The sequence below is a fragment of the Telmatherina bonti genome (assembly GCF_933228915.1).
Source record: "Telmatherina bonti genome assembly, chromosome: 13".
In the NCBI taxonomy this organism is placed as follows: domain Eukaryota; kingdom Metazoa; phylum Chordata; class Actinopteri; order Atheriniformes; family Telmatherinidae; genus Telmatherina; species Telmatherina bonti.
In genome coordinates this window covers 22,934,521-22,952,517 of record NC_136611.1, presented here as the reverse complement: position 1 = coordinate 22,952,517, position 17,997 = coordinate 22,934,521, and the positions used below count along the sequence as shown (strand labels likewise).

General features: G+C 41.0%; 1 protein-coding gene across 1 annotated transcript in view; it reads left to right on the top strand.

Annotated features, from left to right (window-relative positions):
- Nucleotides 1-17,997, top strand: part of kiaa0825 (KIAA0825 ortholog) — a gene marked incomplete at both ends in the record, with an annotated part of 116,876 nt that overhangs the window by 36,412 nt on the left and 62,467 nt on the right. The window contains 6 exons of the mRNA XM_079250956.1: nucleotides 724-954; nucleotides 1,043-1,347; nucleotides 1,539-1,645; nucleotides 3,946-4,090; nucleotides 5,455-5,610; nucleotides 7,089-7,183. Of these exons, the coding sequence (XP_079107082.1) occupies nucleotides 724-954; nucleotides 1,043-1,347; nucleotides 1,539-1,645; nucleotides 3,946-4,090; nucleotides 5,455-5,610; nucleotides 7,089-7,183 (1,039 nt within the window). The remainder of the gene's footprint in view (nucleotides 1-723; nucleotides 955-1,042; nucleotides 1,348-1,538; nucleotides 1,646-3,945; nucleotides 4,091-5,454; nucleotides 5,611-7,088; nucleotides 7,184-17,997) is intronic.

Here is a 17,997-nt window from a genome sequence, read left to right as displayed (position 1 = left end):
TGGTCAAGGCAGTAGGTGTCCTCCCATCAGACCATCTGGGTTTCATATGAAACATCTGAAATTAATGGCTGTACTTGCTTTTGTTGTAAATATTTCAAGATAATACTTAAGCTAAATGTGGATCAAACTATTTATGCTTTTGTATTTACACAAAAGCTGAATAATTTCTGATGTTAAATTTCAAAGTCAAAATTACATGAATGAAATGTATATTATTATGTATAATATTCTCACGTGATACAAATCACTCTTTATTTTTAAGTCAAGGTACTGGCATGTCTCTGAATTTATTGTGAGTTAATAACTAATGTATTAATGGCACAGGATCAAACAACAGTATGGAAAGCTCCTATAGATTATACTTGCTTTGCATTTAGGGTAAAGACTTTTGTGTTACAAGCTTGATGATTTCTTTTCTTTTAATTTATTTATTTATTACAATTTCTGTATGTTTTTCTTTATCCAATTTGTACTACCCATAGCATAAAAAAGTGTGCATGACAACACATCAACCTAAGCCTTATGGCATTCACTGTAGTTTAGTTCACTTGCTAAATTACTATTTCAAAATTATGTATGTATTTCTTTGTGAATCAGTTTAGTTCTGGCATTTTGTGCCCTGCTTACATTGTTAAAAACACTCAGTGTTGCACATCAGGTTAGCGCTGTGTTTTTGTTCTAGTTAGTTTTTTAATCTTCTTTATTGTTTGCCATTTGTAACAGACTCAACGCGGAAGGTACCTGTGGTGGTCACCTGTGTACGGGCAATAGTGACCAAGTCAGCCAACAGCATTTTAGTGCACCTGGTGTCCATGGTTTTGGGTTGGCAGGCCACAGAAGAGTCTACAGGGGCACTGTTCAGGCAACATGTGCCAGAGAGGGTCCTAGCTAAAATACCTAAGGACTGGAACTATGCAGTGCTTGATGCACAAGGAAAGGATACTGCTTCAAAAAGTATGCACAGACTAGATGCCACGTTTTCCAAATAAATGTCATAATTTTTAAAGCTGCTTCCAAACCTAACATTTCTTTCTTCTTACAGCTGTCATATCTTTAGCAATTCAAGCATTATCCTTTATTTTCACCAACCTGCCTTCGGCTGTAGCATCGTTGCCTCTACCCATCCGCTTCCTTTTTCAAGTGGCAGAAAAGCACCTCTCCCAGCATTCCCGGCAGCTGCGGTCTGTGGGTCTTGTGCTCTGGGCCCTTTTGGGCTGCTTGATTCAGGGCCTGGAGGATGCAGAAACACTAGAACAGATCAGTGGACTGGCTCTAGACCGAGGGGCAAGGGACCGCCTGTCCCTGCTGGCAGAGTGCCTACAGGCAGCCATGAGCATTCAGCAAAAGGTAGAGGATTTAGTCAGTAGCAATAACAATAAGAATATTGGTGTCCATTTATAATTGTTGTTTTGTGGAGTTTAAGACTACATGTAATGTAGTATGTGTAACCCTTACGTGCTCTCTATGACCTAATTATAATGATAGTTGCTTTGATGTGTACCTTGCATTTATTCATTTATCTTAATGGTCTCTGACAGGGCGTTCCCAAACTCACAGTGCACAAAGTGCTTCAGGCCCTGGAGGAAAAAAGACCCAAGTGGATAAATATGCAGCTGCAGAAGGCCCGCAAACTCTGCGCAGACAGGTGAGAGGCCACCTGAAAGATTTCAGCGTGAGGTCAAGGTCAGATTGCTACCGATCGTAATTTATATTAATGACTATGTGCAGTCGGGACAGTGCTAGTTTTTATTCATCACACAGGTTAAAGAAAGTATTTATGTAAGCTTTCAATAAAAGTGAGTTATGGTGTTATTGAGAGCATTTTGATTGCAAAAAATGCCTTTTTATAAAATCAGTTCCCCAAAGTTTGTGACTCATCTATAGAACGATGGAGGTTGAAGACTGATGAAGAAACAGGTTCACACTGATCATACTGACTGATGCTTTATTCAGCTACTTGACATTGAAAGGAGATGCTGAATAAAAATAAAAAAGAAAATGCTTTTTTAATTTAGCATTGAATGTCTGATTTATTGTATCATCAAGCTCTTTTTTTTTTTTTTAAATCTGTAAAATCAATGAATCTCAGATGTATTTGCGGTGGTAAGTGATGTGGTAGCTATGCCGTTTGACTGAGTGGCCTGCAGGCTGGAATGATGGGAAAACAGCTTTCATTTTTGGGCCAATCAGTGACCTTTGGCTTTGCATTTTGTTGCTTGTTCCCAGAAACAGCGTTTCTAGTGGCTCACTTCATCATAACAAGCTCTGGGTGCATCCATCCTCATAAAAAGGCGATTTAGTAGCATAACAACTTTTAAAAAATGAATAAATAAAAACACAGAGTAGATTATGGCCAGTTCTAGGAAATACTGTCTGTTACAGTGACAGGAAGAGGGGATGAGAGGAGGGGGAAAAAAAGAGAACAGACGGGATGGCGCAGGGTGGGTGAGGAGGGTTGAGTAGAAAAGTGAAAGAAGAGTGATTATGTATCACCTGTCGGAGGCATTCAGTGGGATCATTACTATTCATTAAACTAACCTTCACAGGGAAGTGACGCCTGGCTTGTAAACAATCAGAATACAGTGTCAGAAAGAGAGAGAGCGCGGGCTGTGGATGTAATAACTCCAAAAACTACTGGCAATTCTCTTGCTGGCATCTCACGCACACATGCAGAGAAGAACTCTAGGCAAAAAGAAAAAAAGAAAAAGAGAAACCCCCTTGCCCCTTTCACAAGCCCTCCTCTTGTTCCCTGATATCACTTTCCCTCTTTCCTTCCCCAAATGTAACCCCCTCTCCACGCCACCCACCTTGTCTTTGCAAAGTAATTTGTAGAGGAGAAGATTATTGTTCTCCATCATGGTGACCCTGGCTGGGCTGACGGGATGCATACACAGATGAAGATGAATGCAGTTATTCCTTGGCGGAGGTCTGCCTCTTTCAGGGCACATTGGCCCTAATGACATGATTGATAGGCTGTCCCAAATCCGGAGGGGCCCTCATTAATCACCCCGCTGACTGAATCCAATCATCTGCTTCACCTGCACAGTGATGGACAGGAAAGGATACAGCGCAGGTGCTGACATGGATGCACAGCCACCATTGCCGACAACAGTACCGCCAGGCCGCCAGGCAAAGGAATGAGGCAATGCACATGGACGAGACGGGTCTCCTCTTCCTTTTGCCACCCTCAATGTCAAACAGCCAATGGCTGGCTGACAGGCGACAGAGCTTCTACCACCTTATAATTACAAAGGGGAAGAGGGAAAGAAGAAGCGAGAAGGAACAATGACAGGAAGTGTATGTGAAGGAGAAGATTTGATGGACGGTAGTGTGATACCCATCCACACAGGAAGGGCAGGAAATGATGCGGGTGTCTGCCATGGTTGGAAACTGTACATGTGCGGGGACCTTGACATACAATTACACACACACACACACACACACACACACACACACATATATATATATATGCATGCTTAAAAACACCCACACCAATCATTTTTAGTGCAGTAGCATCGTCTGGTCAGATTCTTCTATGTATCTCATGCATTGTAATGAAATTGGTGACAATGATTTTGCTATTGAACCTCTAATAAGTTATTTGTTTTTCTCACTTGTTTACATCGGGGTTAGCCTTTTTTGGACTATGTTGTTTTCTGATATTTGAGCAGAATGTCTTTTCTTTCCTTACCAAGAAATACTTTTTAAGTTCATTTATCCTCCGGAGTACTAATTTGAAATTGGAAAGCTGTGATTTAGATCATTTTCATTGAATATCAAATTCCAACTTTTTGTCCAAATTCGTCTTCTAACAAGAAAATACTTCCTTAGGCTGGAGGTGTTAATCAGATATGAGCTCACACCCTGCCGCTTCCTGTTTCCTCGCACCTCCCTCTGTGTTCCCTGTCACATCTTCTCCTCTTTCCTTCTCCGTTTCTCTCTTAGTATATTTGAGCAAGGAGCAGAGAGAAGAGTTGCTGCAGCTGAACTGACTGAGCAGAAAATAGGCCTGATGCTGCTGGAGGTCTGCCACAAAGCAGGTGGCAGCAACTACCTGAGGCAGATCTATCACATCATCCAAGGCAATGAGGTAGGGAAGCACTCGCTCTCCCCAGCAATTAGGTGGCTGCTGGCCTGAGGCCGCAGGCTGTTCAGGAGGGGGAGACGGAGGGAAGAGGGCTGCTGCCTGTGAGCAGTCTGCTTGCTCTGATCTTCTCATGTGCAGGTGACCTCAAGGGTGCAAACGGCTTCTTTTTTTTCACTAAAGTGAAAATTATTTTTCGCTGAAATCACTTAAACGTTCCGCAACATTGTAAGAGATGTTTCTCTGGCAAACAGTTTCAGACAAAAGGAGTTTCAGAGCAATTGTTTGATTACTCAGTTTGCTGGATGTTGATGTGAATTTAAAAACACTGAATCAGGAAGAGTAGAAGATCCGCAGTGCGGCCAATGACAGGAAAGCCACAGTAATGACCTTCTTCAGGCTTAGTCGGAGCTCCTGTGAATGTGACTGATACAGTCCTGTCTCTTAGAGTACAACATGGCATCCCGCAAATACGCCATGCGCTGCTGATGTAATTTGAAGCAACTTCAGAAAATGTGAGTGGGATTTCCAAGAACAGTCTGAGTTTGTCTCCTTGAGTCTCCAGCATCTCTTCTGAACCAAGGTCGAGGCAATAACATGCCGGTCAGGGACAGGACTGGACTGCTGGTGAGGTGGAGGGAGAGGAAGTTCAGAGGCCATGTCAAGCTGACGGATGGGTGTATAGTGAATTCACACCAGGGTGCCCATGTACGCATCCACACACCTTAAGACGTACTGTATGCCGTGCTGTTACTTTTATGGCGTACTTCCTCCAAAATACCTGCACTGTGTAACCGTAGGAAAGGTTACGGATGTAAAGCTTCTTATTTTGTCTTTATGTTTTTATTACTAACAGCTACAATTCATTTCTACTTTTGTGAAGCCGTTTATTTGTGGAAAATTGGGGAAAATGTGATTTGAAGGCTTTATGATTCATGGGGCCTCAGGGCTACAGCGGATCAGTGGGTTGCATGGTTACCCTCCACCCAGAATATGTGTATATATCTACCCAACCTTTTATGTCATCTTACTTCTTATGGTTTTTACAAGTGCAGTGGAAATCTGAACTGAAATCTTTGCTGCGACAAAGGCAGTCAAACCGAAGATCAGTAATAAAAGATTGATTACTATTAATTCCAAGTATCAGTGAGATGCATGTTGAAGGTCCTTTTAGTATGCTCTGTTTTTCTTTGAGTTTGACGCATGTTAGTTTACTTGGATCAGAACTATATGACTTTAGTGGTCTCTACCCTCTCATGGTTGTGCATGGTCATGGCTGTTTTATTCTAACATAATGCACATCATCAGTTATATCAGTCACAGTGTTTATCTCCTCTGTGTTATCTTCTCATTTCACACCTTGGATGCAGGAGCTGTTGATGTCTAAACTGGATGGGGGCTCAGACTTTTCAAATGACGTCCCGCTCTTAGGGAACTTTGAAGTTGGCACAGAGAGTCCTGCTGGCACCGCCTGCTTCAACCCTCTTCTTCAGTTTGACCACATTGGCAAAAAGAAGCTGGATCAGGTTTGTTGAGCCTTCGAAAGTACACATTATAGTTTATTCAGTTATCAAACTACTTTTTGTGTTTATTACATATTCCAGCTCGGTGAATTATCTTCTAATATCATAAAGCTATTCAGGTTTTTGTTCCAGCGAGCTTATACTTTTCAGACTTTATGGGTGTACTCATCATATCTAGTGTGGTGTCATTTTAACTTTAACCAAGGCCACCTGCTTAATGTTGAAGGTTAGGAGCTGCTCTGAGTCTCTAGTGAACTGGATACTGCAGCAGTCTCTGAAGTTGTCAGGTCTTTCTGGGGCTTGGCTTTCGTTTTTCCCAGAGGTTGCTGCCTTTTCCAAGCAGGGGCTTGGCTGGCAGGAAGAAAAGAATGCTGAAAAGGTGAAAAGATAAGAGAAGTTTTTCTATTTCATAAAGAAATGAGTAATGTTAAAGGAGAGTGCAGTCTTAAAGTGCACTTCTTTCAGGCTTTGAACCACATATTCTCTTATCGCAAACTTATCCCCAGGAGTGGCACCGTGATGTTCAGTTAATTGTTAGATTTTTCTTCCCATAAAGTCAAGCTACAGGTAACTTCAGTTAACCTTCGCTTTTTTGTATTAAAGGAAAATGCTGGTCACATAATACAATAAACAGATGCATGTTTTTTTTTTCTCTTTGCATAGGCTTGTAGCTATTTAAAAAGGGATTAGATATATTTAAATGTATGTGATCCCTTACAATGTGCTTGTTGCTATTGTTTTTTTCAAGAACAGACGCATTTTAATCCCAAGACTTGGCCTATTTTCAGCTTATCACAGGAGGCTGCATAGCTTTGCATAGAAACACCCTATTAAGAGAATGATTAAAATGCCTTCTCTGCTTCAGGTGCCTGTGTTGTTTGTCAAATAAAATGAAGGGAGGAGGAAAAAAGTCAGACCCATCAATCAACTGGGAGGAAGAAAAAGAGGGGATCTGAAGGGATGGAGGGATGGGTGGTACATGCAGAGTTCTCCTCTTTTTGTCAATAAAACTGAGCCCGGAGTTTAGAGTGACATTTTTGCAATCAAAGCAATCTGATTTTTATTTGCCTTCCCAATATGGTGATAGTGCCAAGTGTGTTTGTCCATGTGTGCTGGTGTGTTTCAGAAACAGAGAGAGCGGGAGAAAGACCTGGAGAATGGGGGGGTTGGCATAGTTCCATTGGAGATGGAAAGAAAAAAGGGCATAGCAAGAAGAGTAACGACTCGCTCCAAAAATTGATTTATCTTTCTATAAATGATGGCTACATCCCCCCAAATGGATTTATAAATTAATTGCTGTCTTATTGGAATAAAAACCTTCTTGTGCGGACATGATTGATCGCCTGATGTCGGTGGCCTGTGCTGGAGACCCCCCCTCCCACCTCTCTCCTTTGTTAGTGGGTCCCAGCTGGAGCGGTAATGCACTGATGGTATTAACCCTGATTAATAACTAACAACACGCTTTCCTCATACATCAACAGACTGCAGTGGTTGACTGGGCATGGGACTGGCCAAGGCTGCTGCCAGCTTACGAGGGCATAAGTCCGATCACCTTCAAAAGTCTTCTGGCCAACAGGTAGAACACTTTACTTGTTAAACAAGTGTGTGTCTGTTTGTTACTGATCAAAATGAAATAGTTCACATTTTCTACATTACTGCTTCGAAATCATGTGATCCTCTGTGATTTTGATGATGCAATGGAAAGAATTAATACAAATATAGTAATCTGTTCATGTTTTATGGCACATTCTTTTCTTAAATGCATAAATACTGCTAAATTAAGGCAAAATTGTCACATTTACTTTTTACTAAAAGTTATTTTGTTGATTTAAAACATGTTTTTTTACGACTGAAAACTTTTGGTTACATCATACTTTAAGCAAACCTCACATTTATACTTGTTTTTCTGCTTCAAACCCCCAGTTGTCTTTGTTGACATAAAGAAGCTAAAAGAAACTGAGCACAATAACTGCTTTTGATTGAGTGTTTAAGAATTAAATATAATATTTGCACAGAAGAATTTAGTTTTAGATGGTTCACTGCAAAGATATAATCCTGGGTAACACTTATGTCTGATCATAGGCTACTTTTAGGCCACATTATTCATTGACTGATAAAGATCGGCTGGCTCAGATCCTTGCGTCACCTGATGACCAAGACCACCTCTCCTGTGCCATCTTCCTGTTTCTCCCTCCCCTCCTGCACTACTCTGCAACAGGCATAAATATTTATGCATGTATGTGACACATATTAGATTGCAATACTTCAGGCTGTTCCCTGTTCTCCATTCACAGCTGTCACGCTGCCAGCTATCAGGGAGCTATGGGGCTACTGCACCTTGTCTCCACGCCTACGCCCAATCCATTCTAAATCACTGCCATTGTAACACACACACACACCTTTCTAACAAAGGGCAAGCTCTGCATCTGCCAAGGACACAGGCCTAATAAGGGTGAAGTGCGCAGCTCCGCGCTGCTCTGTGACGAGCATTTTTGCCTTTGTGCCTCTATCCACTCTTCCCACACATACATATTCCATGCTTTCTCCTCTTATGTGCTGCTTTGTGACATGGTAAAACAGATACTGTCATTGCTCGACGGAGCCAAATTAGGGTTTTGGGAATTCATGAATAGAAACTGAACAAGGTGGATTTTAAGTGAGATATTGGGAGATGGAGAGAGATTAAAATCGTTGTTTGAGACTGTGGGTAACATGAAGAAAAAGAGGAGTCAATGCCCCCAAAACATATGAAGAGGATGGGGGAGAGAGGTTATATAATTCACCCTAATCTCACAGTATCAAAGTGTCTTAGATTCTGCCATTTCCCTCATTAGCCTCTCTTTGTTGGGCCAGAGGAGCAGATTTCATGGAGGATTTGGAGAATGGCTTTGGTTCTGCCTGAGTCACTCGCACATAGCAGGAAGTTAGTTTCACGGCTGATGACATGTAAGCTGTCAAACTTTTTCTCAGATCCATCTGTGACTCAGAAATATCTCTCAAGCTATAGAAGGCCGTTCACGGGATAAGCACACTGATGTCTGATCCACTGATCCATTTGTTAGAGCAGATAAGGGGAAGGCTCTATGCATAACCACAGGCTGAAGTGCCCCTCGGCTGTTTTCACACATGCTCCTCAACAATTACTCTTATAACAACTCCAGTTGCTGAACAAACCGCAGCGTATATCTTACGCCTATCATTCTGACCTTGCAAGAGCCACATCCACATTTTCTATCTTATAAGTTTTAGTCTCCTTGAATGACTTCCCTTCCCTGTGTACACAGCTAGTAATGTTTTTCCTCTGCTCTCTGGACTTTGTGAGTTAGCAGGGCGGCCCACTGGCCTCCAATATATTGTTATAGTGGCAGGACAGTTATTGTGCCCAGGGTTTATATCACATTCTAATGGAGCAAGGCTATGAGTTAAGGGCGGTAGGCTTTTAAACCAGGGCTGTTAAATCACTGTTCAGATGACTTCATTAGCAGAGCAGGACACATGCTGAGACACTTGTGCCTGCGCACACAAACACACTCACACATCCCCATGCATATACATACACTTTCACCCTCTTACCTTGACGATGTAACATCGGGGCCAGACAGGAGGGAGAGTGGATTTATACAGGTGTGTGTGTCCTTCTATGTCACCTGTCACTTCAGTTCCCCCTAGTATGATGGCTCATCCATCATCTGCAGATTGAGCTTTTCAGCAGAAACCAGACTGATTAATACTGGAGGACCCCCAGGGTTGAGTGGCTGACTGGCTGACCTGACTTCGTGGCAGTCTTGCTGTTTGAATGGGTAGATAGATTGCCTGCGTGTAAGCTAACTTTTTAGCCAACATTTTCTGACTAAGTTGTGGGCTGCCTCTGTTGGATACTTTCTGATTGGTTCAAAAGATGCAGCGATATGTGGAACGGTTAGTTGGATTAATGGCAGGCTAACATTAATTGAATGTCAAGAAGGCTAACTGTCCTGCTTGCATTTAGCCTGCTTTGATATATGACAAGTCTGAAGAACAGATTGCAGCTAGATGATGGATCACGAAGGTTTTATCTATGTTAGCAATCTGTAATAGAATATAAGCCTAGTTAGAATCTCTTTTATGTATTTTTTATTCTTTGCACATGTATTATTTTATACATTTTAATTAACATATTAGATTTTGTGCTTCTTACCCTAATATTACCTTTTGCAAGACTTCTATCGCCTATGCTTAAATTATATCAACAAGCCTAAATAACGTTTGATTTGGAGAAAGAAGAGACTTACCACATAATACAGTGTTCAGCAAGCAAGGTTCATGAGGGGTACTCAACAAGACTAAACCACATCTCTCATATATATCACCAAGTCACCAGTGTGACTTTTATTCATGCTTTTTGTTTATCACAAATATTACACAGTTTCAAAGAAAAGTTTCTTCTCCAAACTGCCTAAATGAGTCTCATTGCATATTCAGCTTAAATGTGTACTTGACACTCAACTTTAAACAAACTGTACACATTTATGATAATAACTGTTATGTTTTAATGACTGAAATGTGTCCTCGCTTCCCTCAGTGACTAAAAGTTATGAGCCTTCTTTGCTACAAAGGCATTAAGTTGGTTTGAGATCTGCAGACTCAACCTTATTGTCCTTGCTTAGTCTTTGAAATCGTCTTTGCTTTATTCTGTCTCAGCACACGTTTGGAAAAAAAAAAACACTCAAAAGCAACTTCGTGTCTGCATCGGTTGAAATTAATGGCAACAGTTTTGACCCTTCTCTTTCTTCTTTCTTCTGATTGTGTTGTGAGGCCTTTATGTGCCAAAGTCTTTTGTATCATTTTTCTTTTTTCCAACGAAAAACAAAACAAGTCTTAGAAAGGGTATGCTGTGTTGCTGCAGACAAAAGTCACATTTTAACTGTCATGTGCCAAGGTGACTTTTTGAAACCATTTCCCTGTCCCTGTATGTCAGAGAAGGTCCTCTGACCTGGTTGATAAGGGGTAGCCAGCTATGAGGGATGAAGCTTCATGTGTCAGAGGGCACTCTTCCACTCCATCATATGGACCTCATATCATCCAAGGACATCCATGCTTAGATCTGCTAGTCCAACTGCTCCAAGTATCTTTCTTAAAACTAGTATAAGACATCGGAGGACTTCTCACACTGACCTGCCATTAATATGAAGTTGTGGTTTCAGGTATTTTTAGAGCTAATTTTCTTAGTAACCATAAACTCAGTTTGAGATACTTTCAGATCTAGAGTTTCACTTTGCACCCAGATTTTATAGCTTGATATTGTAAGCTTCAATATAAAATTCCAAGCACTGAAGCTTTTCTTCTGCACTTTCTCGTTGTTTTTGTTACCCCTCAGGTTCATAACAATAGCAGTTTGTAGAAAAACGCCAGTCTGTGGCATTCTCTTGCTTGAGCAGCTCCTTAAATTGCAGCAATAGACGCTTGTGCTTTCAGGAACTGGGCAATCGCCATCTGTTCTTGGGTGCTGCCATATGGTGGGCTTTTTTCTTTGGGAATAAAATAAAAACAAATATGTCAGAATGTTCGTCTTCCTCCACGGACGCTGATCAACCTGGGGAAAAGCTGGATCGGTGTGTGTCTGAATTAATGGTCTTACTTTACACTTCGGGGAATAAGCGAGTGTGTGTGCTTATGGTTGGTGGAGCATTTTGCAGGTGTGTAAGTACATGTGTATACACACGCTAATGCACATTTTATGTAGAAAAGAGTATTTCTTTAATCATTTATCTGACTTAAAAGGAAATGTTACCACACAGTTTTGAGCAGTTGGTTGCCCTAGTCTTGAAGGCATTAAACCAGGAGAAAAGAGCTTCAAGGTTAGCAAGAGTGACATTTCATGGCTGCCACTGCCAGAAAAACAAGAAGAGATACTCTCATGCCATCATCAGGCTCTCTATCTTGCAAGCCCAGGAATTCAAAAGACTTGTCACTTTTGAAAATCAGGAGAGTGTGATGTGTCATTGAGGAAGGGCTTCTTTCTTCTCTCGTCGTTCTCCTTGTGTGTCCCTTCCACTGACTGACAGCTAGGGACGGGAGTTTGTGTTGGTGAAGACAGAATACATCTTTTGTCTGCTTGGTTATACATGCCGTGTTTTGTCTTCGCTACCTCTGGACAGCACTGACACATTGAGGTTTTCATTAGCCGTAAGCAGTTGGCGGAGGAGAGGGACGAACTTGTGTGCGTCAGTCTGTTTCCATCCCTGTCTGTGCGTATGTGCTTCTGCGCTGGACCAACTTGTATACTGTAAGATTACCATGGAGGGGGTACATGTGTCTGCCTGTGTGGATGTGAGTGTTCACCATTACATTTTAGTGCGTGTTATACTCACGCGAGGTTTGCTCCAAAGGCGAATAAATCAGTGATGCCTGGGATAAGGCCGTGGCCCCTCCTCAAACTGCACAGACAAGCTGAGAGGCTCATTAATCAAACGGCCAGTCACAGATGTGATGGCTTCCACACAAACCGCCAGCAGACTGTGAAAGTCACATCCAACAGAGTCAACTGTCAGCCAGGCAGGCAGGCTGCACTTTCCTCCCCACCCATTCTCTTTCCCCTCTGTTGTATTTATCTCTCACTCTCCCCTTACCTCCTCTCACCTCCAGCATGAAGCCTTAGCGTGATACATCTGAAGTATTTGTTTCAGCCCTCTAAAAATGATCTCAAGGGTCGAGGAAAATCCATCTTCTCAGAGAGTGGTCATGGGCAAACCATTGTAGGGGCATGAGACATCAGTCATTACTGCACATAGCTCTGTTTTATGTGGTTACAGCACAGCTGAACACCTTTTCTCTGACCCGTCCTACACAGTTTCCACAGTACGCTGCAGAACTTATAATGCATTCATCATATGAATGTTGAAAATGGGGCAAAAATTCTTGTTTGGTATTGTAAAGGCGCATGTTTTTTGTTAGGTTTAATTATTGGAAGTAATGCATAAATCATGATTCTAATTTTCAGTACTGATGCCACAAGGCAAGCTTCTCTGCAGAATTATGTGCTTATCCCTGATGTATTGTTAACTTACTCCTCCTGACCTCTTAAATTTCTTTCCTAAAAATTATAATTTCACATCATTTCAAAATATAAATAGCAAGCTCTGTCAATGTTCCAAATTGAAACCTTGGGTGGATAAATAGTTGGAGTGATTCTAGCACCACAGCTAAATGAAAATGCTACATAATCTACTGCAAAACCCTCCAAGGGTGGATAGAAGTGCTGGATGGAGCAGGGATAAGACAAAGCCACCCGTTCCTGATTAAAAATGGCAAGTCCCATGGCTCCTCAAATACACTGGGGTATTTGATGCTGCAAATAAAGACAGTTTTCCACACAACAATGGGAAGCTATGCTTTTGTCTTTTCTGCGGATAATTGTGTTGAAGGAAGGAAATTTCTCCTGTTATGATGCCAGAGTTTTAAGGATGCCACGAGTGAAAGAGCATCGCAGCACTAAATTATCATGCAAGATCGCATGATCCTTGCAAGCAGCTATATAACATAGGTTTGTATAAATATAAAATGAGTCAATATTCAATAACTATATCTCTGATTTAACAGTCTTACATTTGCTGTTCTTCTCTTGCGTCACTACACCTGACTCGGCCACTTGGGAACAACTTTTTTCTTTCAAGTTGTAGAAGTCTGCATAGTATTTAATGTTTATTAGCTCTGTCAGCAAAATAGTGCCATATTTTGCCCCTGGAACAAGTTTTGTCAACCATTTTAGATAGAGTGGGATTCTGTTCAAGAAGTGGTAGTGTTTGACAGTGTTGCCATGTTTCCTGCTGATTTGCTGAGATGATTTTTAGCTGACTGCGGCAGCCCATTGTCAGGAGCCAGTTTGCAACGTCTGTTCCAGTTCATTATTGTATGTTTTTTTTTCCTTCTTTTTCACTATTCCATGTAGCAACATGTATTCAAGCCTTCTGGAGTTTCATTTTTAGCTAACAAAATCTGTTTGTTTGTTTATTTGTTTGTTTGCTTGATGGTTACATTTAAATATCCCACTGATCATAGATATGAAATACACAGTTCTGATTTTTTTTTTATGTGAATTCCCTTTAAGTTCCTTGAGACATAAATAAAGAATTGGAATAAGAGAGAGAGCTCCATGATTGCAGAATGTTTTTAAATTAGACTTCAATAGTTATGAGTCAGATCTATTATTTGTTGAAACATATTGAAGCTCTCTATACTCATCCAGGTGAAGTCACTTCAGGAAGTCACACATTAAATGCGTAAAACATAGTGGGTTTGGGTCTCTTTTCCTGTGTGAAACTTAAAGGCTTTGCTTTGATGGGACATCATGAGGTTGTATCCTGTCGCCAGGCTCATTAGCCCATCGGTGGCGCCCAACCAGCCCCAGCCAATCGCTGCTTTCCACTTGGCTCTGCCATTTGCATGTGGTCCAGGAAGAGATAATTAGAGGGATCTCTGCCTGTCACTGTTAATCTGGGACTTAGTGAGGGGCTGTGACGCCGACATGCTGATGGACTGACACACATGTCTACACACACACGGTATGGTGTCATGCTTGTGTACACAGATTGGAATCCGATACACAAACACATTCCAAAAGGAAATATAGTACGTCCATACATACAAAGTCTATTTGCACAGACCAGCACATGCAAACACATCTCACTCATCCACCATTAAAATTCATAGCACTATTTTATTTTATTTTTTAACTTATTACTCACTTTTTGAGTTGTGACCTGTAGAGTTGTCTTTTTTTCATCTGTCTTATCTGTGATCTTGCAGCACATAAATGTAAAATGGATCAGCCTTTACTCCATTGGTATGTGAATGATCGCATGTTGATTCACTGGCTGTTTACACCAGTTGTACTACGCTGTTGACAGAGGTTTTAGATCCCTGTTCAGATAGACTGTGTGCTTGTTGCTTCCCAAACAGGCAGAATGCTCAGTAAGCCTTTTGAACAAGCCCAGCTGTCAGCCCTATATACAGGCTTTTCTCACACACACACATCGATACGCACACATCCCGGCAAACATGTACATGTGCTCATGTGCTGGCACACCCACAGCAACACACACACACTGAAAAAAACACACACATAAATACATTGCTGATTGGCAGGCCTCCTGTTTCCCCATAATTCCGACTGATTTATCCAATCAATCTCACTTGGAGAGCTGCTAAAGCGTTGACTAATATTAAGAGTAAAACATGCGACAATTAAAACATCCTTAAGGTAATTACAGAGCTGGTTTAGCAGCAAACAACTGAAGCATTTTATACATTCAGCATGTTGCCTGTATGTTTTATTTGTACCTGTTTGAAAGTTAATCGGGGGGAATGAGGTACATCTGTGAATGTTCCCACCGTTAATGCACATGTCACACATTATGTAAAATATCACATCATTAGCTGAATGTGTCTATGCAAATATTGACTCCCCTCATCTAATTGAATATCATAGACAGTGTTTCTTGTTGTACAAGCATAGCATATGCAACACGGGTGGATAGATGTCCCTGTCATTGCAAAACTTGTATTCTGCACTTTGACAGTTATTCCTTTTTGTACTATTAAATGGTGCATGTTGAGAGCAGGGTTGAGTACCATTGCTGACCTCATCTGTCCTGCTCTGTGACCCTGTGTCGCCACTGATGGCACATAATAGTTGACACTTGACTTTAGGGGCTCTTTAAGTGCCAAGAGTACCCAAGGCCCTAGATTCATATTCTAATGCAATCATCTTTGTATTCTGTGTCTTTACCCTTTGTTCAGAACCATACTACATTTATTTAATTTTCATTTTTTGCCCCTTACTTCATGATTCTGTCTTTTTCTCATCTAATAAAATAAGTATACACACACACACACAGAGCACTCAGCAGTCATTTTACAGAATTGCAGTAATCTCCCCATCCACCCTGCACCTGTGGCATTACAGATGGACACAGACTTGCACTTCGTTGACACTTCCGATTGAAGACCACAGGAGCAAACAGTCCAGCTGGAAACAACACTTTCGCATCAGCAGCGCTCTGGTCCTGCCTTCACATGCTTTTGCCCCTAAAACCTAATAAGTACTGAAGAATAGAGCTTAGAAAGGTGGATTTGTTGAGGCTTAGGTCAAACTGACATAGTACAAGTCAAATGACTGCAATTCTTCAACTCTGATTTAGCCACACAGGACCTTAAGAATCTAACTTGAAGTCTCTAGTTGAATGTTTAATTTACAGACCTTTATTATATCAATTTGAATGATATTCTTTGAACTTATGGCTCTTATGTCACCCTGCTATGCTTTTTATAATCTTTAATTTGCATATTACATTACATTATTTTTTGACTCATATGTACCCTGCAATGTGCTGTATAGAACACAATAGCTCCAAAACAATAGTCAAGATAAAATGATAATACTATCAATAATCAAACATATCAGTCCTAGCTATACATCTGTAGAGTAAGTTGTCTGTGTGGCAAATGGCAAATATGTGCTTGCACCCACCCAATCAGTTTCTCAACCTTTGTAGCTCTTTACTGTATGTTTGCTTCAACTCCGTCTCCTTTTACCTGCTCTTGTTTCCCCACTCTGCTATCTTCTCAGACAAACCATCATAGGTCATGTTTTTCGGAGTCTTTGATCAAAGAGTAGTCTTTCAGCATGTTGACTACAAGGCCTCTCACCTCCCCCGATGGTTGTTGTAAAAAAGAAAAAAAAAGCACACTTATCTGCCTTCTATAATGTTGATGGTTGAAAGCATCTTGAAAGAGCTTGTGTTTGGGTGAGTGTGTGTGTGTGTGTGTGTGTGTGTGTGTGTGTGTGTGTGTGTGTGTGTCCACTCAGACATGATGAAAGACTGTTACAGCACTGGTTTGTGATCAGCTGCACATCATTGCTTTGCTTTTAGCTGGCCCATATGCAAGGAATTCTTGCATCCTACATCTGATCTTCATCTGTTAATTATCAAATGACAACAAATTATCTATCTCTGAATCAGCTATGTGCTAGCAGGTGGCTTTTGATATGTGATGTTCCACGGCGGTAAGTTAGTTCACATCAACAGTAGATAAAAATGACCTTAGTCTCAACCAGAGAACCATCTTGCAATGCTTTAAAGCAAAACCGTCTTAAGTAAAAATAAATTTTTGTTAAATCTCTTGTTTAGAACCACAGCATTATTTCTTCATCACACTCTGCAACTACACAGACAGTACTTGCATTAATCACAGGTTAAAAATAATGATGACGTTAAAAGGAATTAGCTTTAATGTTTATAAATAGATGAATGGATAGATAGTTTTAGCTTTTCTGCCTAATCCAACTGCAGAATGTCCCTTTTTTGTAACATGTAAGGGTTGGCCCTGATGTGACAGCTTGTGATGTTAGCCCAAGTTGCTTTTGACATAAGAAGAAAAAACTAAAACCAGGAGGCACAGAGCTTGATTTTATTCTTCTGGGTTGAATTGACTTTGCAGGAATCAATTCTTTCCTCCTTCATTTTCTTTAAAAAAAACATCTTTGTTTTCCTCAGTGTCTCTGCTTTGTCATGGCTGTTAAGAACAGTCTGTTTGATTGAATTTGCCATTGGAGACATTTAGTGATCTTGATGGATTGTTTGTAGACAGGACTTAGACTTGCTGGAAGCATCTCTGTTTTTTTTTTTTTAAAGCCCATCACCCCTTAGCATTATGAAAACAGGTCTACCCTTTACTGCAGACTGAACAGTGAGTGGTATTATTTGGCATATTGTGCTGATACATGGCAGTCTATAAGAATGCCAATGACAATCATAGGAGAGGACATTTAGATTACTGTCGAGGCTCCCAGTCCTGTCTCTTCCTATCTGATCTACTATCACTCCATCTGTTTTGTAATCTGTCTTGTCTTCATCTTGAGTTTGACTTGTAACAGAGAAGAGGTAGTCATGGGGTGTACATAGAGCATAGATAGCTTGGCGTTTTGAGCCTTAGATAAGAGTTTAAGTAAAGCTTTAGTAGACTAAAGGTGCATTCACATCAGAATAGTCCACTAGACTCAGTCTGATTGGGACATTGTCCCGGACCAAGATCATGTTCATGCTGCACTTCTGAAACAAATCAGACCTTTTAAAAACTTGTTTCAATCTCCACCAGAGGCAAACAATAAATGGAGCTGCGTCAGATCCTAGCGAGACGGTTTACCAGATTTCTTTAAGAACTTTTACCAGATTCTTCCACATTTTTCAGTCAGATAGTCAGCTATCTTTCCCGTGCAGAGCTGTCCATTATCCTACACATTTAAGTATGGTTGTGTTATCCATACCACTGATTCAAATCAAAAAGGCTGATGTGAATGTGCCCTAACACCAGGTTAGTCCAGTAGACCCTGTACAATTGGAAGGGTGCAAC